The following is an 11,337-nucleotide window of genomic DNA, read 5'->3' as shown; positions in this document are numbered from 1 at the left end:
AAGATTTTTTGTACAATTTGACGTACTTTTTATAGAACTCATTTGTAAGAATTAAGCATTTTAATTTCCCGCTGAAACTTCTTCAGATTTGTTTCAGCTACTCCCTTTTTTAAAATTGCTGCTGACTAACACCAGATAAAAATATATATTTTTTTTTTATAGAACTCAATTTTTACAAAGTGGTAACCTTGTTGTTTGTTTGGGTGCAAGCAAACCAAAACTACAAATATGAAGGAAGAACATCACTTCAATTTACTTCAGGTTCAGGTTCACATTTTAGTTCATAAAAGAGCGTGTCGGTTGCCGGAACTAAGTGCAGTTTTGTTGGCACTTTACCCTAAAATTTACAAACTTCTTGTAAACGAAGTTTTAAAGTTAATAAAACCGACTAGTGAGGTGTGGTTTAAACAAATTTTTAACAGAAAATTCTATGTAAATTTTGTCCTTTCCGAAGAAACCAATTGATATTATTTGGATAAATTCTTTGAAATATTTCTATCGTCTTCGCATCGTTTCGTAATGACATGTGAGTGTGACAAGTCTTTCCATATCTGCTATTCTTGATATGGAAATTGATTAGATTTATTCTTTTATTTGGGTGTGTGCCTGTCTCATATAAATTTAGAAAAACAACTAATAGCTAGACAATTGTGATGTGAGCTTTAAAGGGTTCTCCATAGGATTTTGACACAATGAAATTGACTTGCGCAGTAAACTATAGAAAGAATTATTCTATTGATGAGTTAAATTAGTATTTATTTTTAATTAGAAACAATGTTGTTATAAATTGATAACATTTAATATTTTTATTAAACGAGTAGAAATTATAAAGCTGCCTCTAGACGTGTTAATCTCTTTTTGATAACAAATGTAAACAAAAAATGATTGTGGCTTGAGTGACATTCATTGAATTTGTGTTATTTAGTTAGAGACTAAAATCCATGTTTAAGATCAAACATGTGTTGATTTATATGAAGAATTTATTTGTTTCCAGTTTTTTTTTTAATCTAGAATTTTTAACTGTCAAGTAAATCTCTTAACATTTAAAGAAAATAAAGTTTAAGAGAAAATACTCTATTACGTTCTCTTTTTCAATGTTTCATTATTATGAATGAGGTGGGTTATTTAATTGGTCAATAATTTTGTGCGTGCTACACTTTACACATTAAATAAATGAATAAATGGCGCCAAAAATAAGAACTTGTGTTTTGAAATCAGTTCGACATCATTATGTTGATATGAATACGTAATATAATAATAAACTAACAAAAATTATTACAAATTATTTCTTGATATTGAAAAGTTGTTGCATGAACTATTATTTAGTAAAAGTTTTAAATGAGTTAATCACTTTAACTTGCATTAGGGAGCTATAGTACCTACCTACTTGAAAATAGAGCTGAGATAATTTAAAAAAATATATTAAAAAGAATAAGGTCTAAATGGCACCCTTGACCCTTTAGGAACTTTTGAATTGACATAGACAAAATAATGATGTCAAAACCATGGAATCATAGAGATATTCCTGTCATACAGTTAGGGTTGTAAGAAATCATATTTTTAATGCATTTGTTTTCCATTTCAAATTTAAAAAAAAATTTATTGGAAAAAAAATATGGGTTGGGGTCAAAATTCTGCCGGGGTCAAAATTCTTTTGTCAAAATTCTGCTTTCAAAATTCTGCTTTACAAAATTCTGCTTTCAAAATTCTGTTTTTCAAATTTTCTGCTTATTTGATTACTTACCTTCATAATTTGTCATTCTTTGAAAGCAAACTAATTTTTGTTTTATAAATAAATAAATTTGAAAATATTAAGAAAAGGTTTTTAATACATTTCCGAAAATAATTAAAATTTTTTTATTTTATCAAATAAAGATGAATATTCAAAAATTTGAATAAGAAAAGGAATATTTTGTATCAAACAACATCGGTTCCAATAAGTTAAACATAGATTTTATTTGAAAGAAAGTCAGTCTATGCATTTTAAAAAATGTTTGCGACACTTAAACAAAAAAATTTAGGAAAGTACCAATGTTGAATTACATTAATGAGGTGTATTTTTCTTTAGTCAGCGCATATGCTATAAAAAAAAAAAAAAAACAGAATTGGCAGAATTTTTTTGTTCAATTATAATGTTGGCAGAATTTTAAAAAGCAGAATTTTGAAAAGCAGAATTTTGAAGCCAGAATTTTGACCCGATCCCAAAAAATATTTATTGCAACTGAAAAAAAAAGTTGTCAAAGTCAATGCAAAATGTTTGCATTAAGACTAAGTGGGACCACCACATAAACGGCTCAGCATTTATAAATTGGTAGATAACTTTCACATTTGTAATAGATAAATTGAATGAAATAAATTTTATTATTAATAGTTAATAAACAAGGCTTAAAATATATAAAAAAAAAAATTTATAAAAAATATAATAATCCTTTAGGATTTTCAGTAATAAAAATCAAATAAAATGCACGACTATGGTCGCACGTACTTCCTCTTATGATAAACGAAGCTTTTATGTCAAAACTTTTTAGGAAAAATATTTTGAATTAGTTATAATTTGATTCTTAAGGAATTTCGTAAGAAATGCAAAAATATGTAAATTTTATATTATAATTTCTTACGCCATATTTCCGTTACCCGTACTTTTTGAAAAACAAACAAAAACGAGAAAAACGCATTTATATTTAAATCACTTATACAGCATTATGTGTGCCAAATTTAATCAAAATCGTTTTCGCGAAAACTGCAATAACTCATTAACGATGTACGGGAAGAGCCGACATCAGCGATGTAAAAAAAATTTAATATCATATTTCCATTATCCGTATTTTTTGAGAAAACTAAAAATGCAGTTACATATGTTTGTTTTGAAAATTGCAATACCTCGAACACTTTGTATGGGAGGTACATGTTCTAAACGAGATATTAAAAAAACAAAAACAAAAAAAAAAAAAAAAACAATCTTGGAAATTACGGAAAATTCATCTGTACCAAATTTCAAGAAAATCCGTCCACCCGTTTAGACTGCAGCTTCATGCACAGCTTTTTGTGACGACGCACAGACGCACCAACGCACAGACCGACGCGACGAAAGTCCTGACGAAAACCACTTTTTCGGACTTCTCCATCATCGTAATGTTAGTTATGATTAAAACCTCGAATTTTTTTTTTTTTTGACACGAAACCAATACTTACTTTATAGAGCAAGTAAAAACAGTTTTATCAATGTTGGGTAAATATGACCGCATTAGGTATATTCTTCTCATTCAAAATAAATTTTTTTGCATACATTTATATGGAACTTTATAATAGGTATGACATAATAGGCTTCGATTAGCATCACTCTCAAGCCTTATTTTGACAACGTATTCTGGAGAAGTGCATAATTTCCAATTTTGTCTTCCAGCTCAAAAACGTCTCTAAATTCACTTTTGCCTTCTTTTTACGAGTAGTTTATGTAGTTATAAATTTTGTATCTATATAAGTATTAGGATGGGTCAAAAAAATCGAAATTCTTTTTTTTTGAATTGGTACTCCGAAAAATCGATTGCTAGACCCCTCTAGAATATACACACCAAATATGAGCTCTTTATATTAATGGGAAGGTCCTCCGCTTTGCAATTTTCCATTTTTACATCAAGCTTCTACTAAAAAAAAATAATTTTTTTATTAATTGACTTTTTAGCAAATCTCTTTTCATATTCTTGTAGGAAATTGAACGCTCTACAAAAAAGGCCTTATACTCTTTTTTCGTTTATCTAACCGTTGAATAGATATTTGAGGTCCAAAAATTGAGAAAATCTTTAAAAATTCGTTTTTTGTTCTTAATTTTGTAACAAATTGAAAAATTATAATGATCAAACGCGCAAGACATATTCTTGCTGGAAATTGATTGCTCTACAAAAAAGGTCTTGTTAACTTTTTTCATTAATCTAACCATTCTAAAGATATTCAAGGTCAAAGTTAAAAAAAAAATATAAAAACATTTTATATTTTTAAAAAATTCTAATTCACTGAAACTTCATTATTTTCAATTTATATTCTATTCAACGGTTAGATAAACGAAAAAAGTGTATAAGGCCTTTTTTGTAGAACGTTCAATTTCCTACAAGAATATGAAAAGAAATTTGCTAAAAAGTCAATTAATAAAAAAATTATTTTTTTTAGTAGAAGCTTGATGTAAAAATGGAAAATTGCAAAGCGGAGGACCTTCGAATTAATATAAAGAGCTCATATTTGGTGTGTATATTCTAGAGGGGTCTAGCAATCGATTTTTTGGAGTACCAAATCAAAAAAATTTTGATTTTTTTGACCCACCCTAATAAGTATCGATTTCCATTTTCTAAAAGAGTCACAAAATAAAATTTATTCCTTAGGCCCAAAACTATTTTCATTATTTTGCAAAATGTTTAAAAAAAAAGAAGGTAAATTAACTGTTTGTTTAAATTTTTAGGCCCAGTTTATATATATTTAAAACCTCCATTAAAAATTAGAAAACTGGCGATTTTAAATGAATGGAGTGTGAATGTGTTAGTGTTAATATTTAGTATTTTATCATTAAAAAAATTATTTCCACTGAGTATGGTTTTATAGTTTTAATCTGGAAATTATACCACGGTACAAATTTACTTGTATATCAACCATAATTTTGATATTTAGGTAGGTACACTATGAGTTTTGTATCTAGTCAAAAAGAAAATGTCTTCAATAAATCTTTGCCATCCATAGATTGTAAATAAGTGACTTTCGGAGACTTTGTTCGTGTTATAGGAGAATTAATTAATTTTTCAAAACTTTCGGGACAGAAACAAAAATGTACTACAAAAATTGCTAATTGTATGTGTGAATGATTCAAATAAAAATGTTATTGGGCAGGTTCAGAAACGTTAGGGGCTGAATATTAAGATAATTTATCGGTCTCTGATTGGTCAACTGTCAAAAAGAATACTTCCAATTAAGGTAATTTTATTGGAAAGCTGACCGGAAAGTTAAGCAAAATTTCTAGTCCCTAATATTTCCTGAACGTGCCCATTATAAATACTGAATTTCAAAAAATTATAATGAAAAAAACTCTAAAATTTATTTACAGCTTTATTTCAGGTAACCGATAAAACTCGCCTCTCAATTTACATTGCCGCAGGAATAGGATTTATAACAGCTTCTGGCTTAATATGTATCTACAAACGCTACAGAGACAATTACATTCCTCCGAAAGAATGGAAAAAAATTGGCGAACTAACCGATCTTATTTGTTATCCAGTGAAATCTTGTGGCCCAGTTCGGGTGAGTTCAATATATTGCTCAAAACTTGGACTAGAAAACAACCTAATGCGTGACAGGTATTTAGATCTTAATTGTCCGACTTTTGTACGAACATAACCGTTATTTTTTTTATTTCAGAATATTTATGTTAGTAGGGACAAATGGTGACTTTGTCACTGCAAGACAATACCCAAAACTAGTTCTTGTTCAACCAAGTTTTCATGACAATTTTATGAAATTGTCAGCACCTGGAATGATTGATGTAAAAATTGATATTGATAGACTTAAAAAACTATCTCCTATAACGACTCGAGTTTGGGGTCAACCTGTAAAAACAGTTGATTGTGGAGAAGAAGTTGCTCGTTGGTTCTCACGTTACATTCTAGCTGAAGATTTTGGTCTGCGGTTAATGTACTATCCGTTAGATTATTCTACACGAGAAGTTAAAGGTTCATTAAAAAAGTTCAGTACAATGCTAAAAGAAGATACAGTAAGAACAAAAAACAACACACAGCTTTTAAAACTGACTGATATAATATTTTTCAATTTTAAGGGGGCTCTTCATGATGCTACAAGCTTTATGCTATTAAATGAAAGCTCAATAGCTGATTTGAATACTCGTTTACAAACTCCTGTATCAGTTTATAATTTTAGACCAAATTTCCTTGTAAAGGGTCCAGCGGCATTCGAAGAAGATAATTGGAAATGGATTAAGATTGGCGAAGATGTCATATTTAGATGTAACAAACCTTGCACGAGGTAAGTCTTTTGAACAGAGAATTCAAACCACTTAACTGTAACATAATATTTTACTTTGATTTTTTAGATGTATTTTTACTAATGTCGATCCAGAAACAGCTCAAAGAAGCCCTGATGGTAATCCTTTAAAAACACTTAAAGGATATAGACAATTTGCCAAGATTGGAAAGGACCCAGTTATGGGTGTGCATTTAGGATTACGCAAATCAGGAACATTGAGTCTTGGCGATTTGGTTTATATTGGTGTTTAGACATTATAATAATATTATTATCGAGTGCGCTTAAGAATAGAATATGGGAGTAATAATATAATCAGGGCTTATGCATCAAAAACTAACATTTATACATTTTTGTACGCAATAAAAAATAACACTTTAAGTATTGATACTTGTTTTTATCTGATAATTCCAAAAATCATAGATCAAGCCAAAGTTATAATACCTTCTTCGTAAAAATTCATCCAAAGCTTCAGAATGAAAAACTAGCAGTTAAAAGGAAATTTCAGATATTAAGCCTAGTACGCAGATCACCATAAATTTATAGTGACATTTTTTTTTCAATTTTTCTTGAATTATTTTTCGTCTTCTTAACTGTGAAAGATAAAAAGTGTATAATTGGAAACGAATGGGTGAATCCGCTGAATCTGCGCAAATATCCGCTAAATTCTTAAATAAATTTAAGCTTAGCTACATTTTCCAGATAATTTTGTATGGGAGCTAAAATTTAGCTAGTAGGTATAAGCCCTTAGTCTTTAATTTGTTGAAGTTTTCAAATTGACTTCCGGTCGCGTATGTGTTTTGAAATTTGTCGAAATATTGCAAAATTTCAATTTTTACGATATTTTTTCACTTTCATAAACTATTTGGTATATTATTATTTTTAACCCTTTCGAACCCAAGCTATGAAAATCAATATTAAAAAATGTTTTTTCAGTATTATCGTTTCAAAAACATCAAAACTAAGAAACATGAAAAGCAAAAAGTTATGTTCCAAGATAATAAATAGCAAAACTAATGTGTTATTCTCATGTTACATGTAAGTAACATACACTGCCTATGACCATCAAAAAAAGTCGGACAACATGAGAAAATAACTTTTTATAGAACAATAATGTATGCTACTTCTTCTTAGCCAAAACACAAAACACTTTCTGGATTAACATTTTTTATATTTTTTTTTTTCAAAATTATGACCTATAAAAAAAATTGTTTTTTTCCAAAAAAAAGAAGGTATAATGTGGATTTCAGTCCCTTTTTCGATAAAAAAAAATTAAAAATATGATATTTGACTAACTTTTTGTACTAATCCAGTAACAAGGCATTATTATCTTTCAATTAAGCCATCGAAACCTAAAAAATTATTTAATGGAATATTTTTTACGAGTTTTTAAAGATATGTTACATGAGAGTAACGCTGGTACCGAAAGGGTTAATAAATAAGAAGTAAAAATGAAGTTGACACAATCAGTGAATGTCATGAACTCGCATTTAAAAATCTTTCGGCCAGATATGACTATTTATAATAACAGTAGTGCATTTCGTGCTTTATGGCGTCGAAAATTATTTGCACGGCCACGGACGAAAAGTCACGAAATGTATAACATATTAGTATGAGAAATACGGAAAATCTTCCAAATTTCAAAAACATCCAAAATGGTGCTTCCAAAATGGCGGAAAGAATAAACGTTTATAGAATTTTGTTTTTCAAATCTGTATACCTATGAATAAGCTAAAAATCTAGCTAAATTGATGTCAAAAAGATCTTCCCAAAGACCAAAAAGTACTAAAGTAGTAAAACGCCTTTTTAGATCTTTTTAATGGTATTTCTTAGATTTTATGTTTAAGTTACCACATTTTTTCGTGCATCTTCCATTTCCCTTTTTTACAAATTTAATTTTTTTTTAATTACTTAAACACCGTTTCAAATAATTTTGACCATAGAACGGAGAATAAAAATGAATTTTTGGAAACAAAAATTTTGAAAATATTAAGAGCCGTTTAAAACAAACACATAGGTACTTTTTTACAAAAAATTCTAAATAAAAAAAAAAAAAAAAAAAAATTGGTTTGCAAATCACTTAAAATAAAATGCACGACTGGGTCGCACGAACTTGCTCTTGGAGTTAAAGTTGCTTAAATTTTTAAGACTTTTTATATAGAAATTTGAAAAAAAAAAAAATCGTTTAAAAAAAAAAATAAAATAAAATCTGAAATTGAATTGCCCTCCAAAACAAGTATGCAGTTTTGATTGATATATTAACGTGTATTTTTAGAAAAAAAATTTTCAAAATCGTTAGAGCCGTTTTTTAAAAAAACAATTTTTTATAAATAATTTTTTGGAAAAAAAGTTTGAAAATAATATTGGTATGCCATTTTGTAGAAATCAGTAATCAACATCTAAAAACAAAATTTCAAAAAAATTCAATGTCCCGTTTTCGAAAATTTGATTTTTCAAAAAAAAATTTCAAAATTTTTTTAAAAATCCAAAAATTCTTTTTTTTGAAATTTAATTTTTGGTTTATATTTAAATTATATAAATGCTTCTTCACAAAAAGTTTCGTTGAAATCGAATAAGAAGTTTCAGAGATATTCGAATTTGAAAAAAACGGTTCTATGGCAGGTACCGTTAATAATGATTTTCAAAAAAAATTTTTTTCATTGAAATATAGACCTTAGCTTGAAACTAACATTTGAATTTTTTAAACAAAATCGTTGGAGCCGTTTTCGAGATATTTCAATTTTACTAAAATCGGTATATGACAAGTACCGTTATTTTTGGTCCAAAAAAATTAATTCCAAAAACCCCTCTGGAGAGTCGCCAAATAACGCTACATACCAAGTTTGACATTAATCGGTCCATCCGTTTAGGCTGTAGGTCCTTATACAGACAGACAGACAGACAGACTGACAGACAGACAGACAGACGGACTTCCGGGACCCACTTTTTTGGCATTGTCTACCATCGTAATGTCATGGAAAAATGTTATCTCAACTTTTTTTTTTGTACGAATGCATAACTTGATATATAGTACCTATATCGCAAGTAAAAATTGATTGTTCCAATTGTAATTTTAAATAAATTCAAAAATTTTATTTTACGTAGTAAAGCTTTTGCATAAATCTTTTTGTCGAAAACAATTAAATCGTTTAAAAGTAGTAATTCAGAACACGTACCTACCGTTAATAACAGGTCAAAATATATTTTTTTACTTTGAAGGTATCATTTTATTTGCCAATGTAACCAAATCGTTACAGCAATAGTAAGTAATATTATGTTTGATTGTTGTCTCGAGTTCGATATTTGTTTTGAATCCAAAACTTGCCCTATATTTACGGTGACCATATTTCTGGAAGCGAAACCCGGGACGGATAAAAAATTCGTTGGATCGTTTTGAAAACATTGATTTTTCAAAAAAAAAAAAAAAAAATTGAAATTTTTTAAATGAGTTTTCATAATTTTTGCTTATGTTGATATAAAGATTTCCAAAACGATTTTATGGGAGCGGTTTTGTTGAAATCATTTAAGTCGTTTACGAAATCAGAAATCAAGAAAATGGTTTTATAATAATGTCTGTTAATAACTTCTATAAACATATTTTTTAATCAAAATCAGGAGAGCTGTTTTTTAACATTTTAGTTTTAATTTAAATGATTTTGAAATTGTATGATCTTTAACACAACTTTTAACATGTCCTTAAAAGTTTTGAAAGTTATCTGGGTTCTTTAATTTTTCCTGGTGTAGCAACCTGAGAAACAGAAGCTGGAAATAAGTAATTGACGAACATTTAAAGAAAAACTAAAGCCTAGTCTGGAGGGGAAACGAAAATTTTCTTACAAAACCAGCACAACGAAATCGTAAACGAAAATTGTGCTTTTCGTTGCACAATACGCAGCTTAGGTAACGAAATTCTTACCTGTGCTATAGAATATATGGAGATATTCATGTGTCCAGGCAATTTTTCCTGTAGCAAATTTTTTTTTCACTTTGGAGACTTAGAAAATTTTTCGTTTTGCTTCAGCAGCGTACTAGTCTTAATGCTTTATCCGAAAAATTAGAAAAATTTTAATTTACAACCACTGTTTTCTTGTTTACGGTAAAAAGTATTTTGAAATATTGAATACAAAAATCAGAGAATGTGCAAATACTGGACAATCACGAGACAAATTACAAAATACGGGACACTTATACGTCCCGGGTTTCTTAAATAAAAACCCGGGACAAGCTATAGAAATACGGGACAGTCCCGGGTAAACCGGGACGGATGGTCACCGTACCTATATTACATACCTACAAGTGTATCGCTATGTTTAATAATTGTAAGATCTTTATTTTTTCATAATTATTTACTCTTCAGAACGTTCTCGAATCTGAGGGTACTTTTCTAAACTGCATCTCATGGAATTAAAACCAAGACAAATGGACTTGCCTGAAAAAAGTTTTTGTTGAAAAAAAAACACAACAAAATGTATATTTGTTATCCCCTATTGATGCCCTTTCAAGTCATATATGTACCTATGTCTCATTCGTATCGTTGCTGGTTTTTTGGGCATTCTCCTTTGATAAAAATAAAATTATATACAAATAAACAAAATGGCGCTCTATGATTGCAGAAAGTGTCTATTCGATTCACATGAAACTTTCAGATACAGTAAAACCCGCTTAAGAAAAAACCGCTTAAGTGAAAACCAGCATATCGTCCCGTTTCTGCCTGAACCACGTATCTACACAGCAAATTTTGTTCAGTTCTTAAAATAAATATACATTTTTCTCAAAGTTAAAAATATGAATTGAACAAAGGGAAATCAAGTTATGTTTATGATATATTGAATGAGTTGTTTCTACACTTTAACCTTTGTATCTATTCTTTCTGTAAGTTTTAGAGCAATGTTTAACAGAAAATTAAACGGGACGATATATGAAATACTGTTAATTAATATTTAATATTTCTTTAAATGAAAATCCCGCTTAGGTGAAAGATTAACTGTTACATGTGCTGTTTCTCTTAAGCGGGTTTTACTGTAATACTTTCAATACATTATACATTAATCCAATCTTTATACAATCGTCAGTGATACTGCTTCAAATAAGAGAAATTCTGAGCTAAAGTCAATTATTTTGCTACCCATACAGGCTGATTATCTCAAAATTTATTGTAATTAAGTTGAGTTGAATCAATTTTTTGTTCAATATTTTTTGAAATTGGTTTTTTTTTTTTAAGTTGCATTTTCAGTATTGCCAATCAAATATTTTTATTATATATATATACATACCTACCGATTTACGACTTTTAATGAGAACTAAAGGAGAAAACAAAACAAA

At 28.6% G+C, this 11,337-nt stretch overlaps 1 protein-coding gene across 1 annotated transcript; it reads left to right on the top strand.

The window, feature by feature from the left end:
* Nucleotides 1-268: 268 nt before the first annotated feature.
* LOC129911877 (mitochondrial amidoxime reducing component 2-like) lies at nt 269-6,399 on the top strand. The gene is made up of 5 exons (XM_055989860.1): nt 269-526; nt 5,087-5,336; nt 5,398-5,749; nt 5,813-6,018; nt 6,086-6,399. Exons 1-5 carry the CDS (start codon nt 520-522, stop codon nt 6,267-6,269), a joined length of 999 nt encoding a protein of 332 aa, XP_055845835.1. The 5' UTR covers nt 269-519; the 3' UTR covers nt 6,270-6,399.
* Nucleotides 6,400-11,337: the final 4,938 nt, after the last annotated feature.

The sequence above is a fragment of the Episyrphus balteatus genome, chromosome 2 (genome assembly GCF_945859705.1).
Source record: "Episyrphus balteatus chromosome 2, idEpiBalt1.1, whole genome shotgun sequence".
Taxonomy (NCBI): domain Eukaryota; kingdom Metazoa; phylum Arthropoda; class Insecta; order Diptera; family Syrphidae; genus Episyrphus; species Episyrphus balteatus.
Note: the sequence above shows the minus strand (reverse complement) of the source record. Positions and strands in the feature narration are given on the sequence as shown.

Excerpts from the sequence above, each read along its gene's own strand:
- LOC129911877 (XM_055989860.1), top strand. Across the intron at positions 5,337-5,397 it reads AACAACCTAATGCGTGACAG|AATATTTATGTTAGTAGGGA; the intron begins GTATTTAGATCT and ends TTTTTATTTCAG. Across the intron at positions 5,750-5,812 it reads CAATGCTAAAAGAAGATACA|GGGGCTCTTCATGATGCTAC; the intron begins GTAAGAACAAAA and ends TTCAATTTTAAG.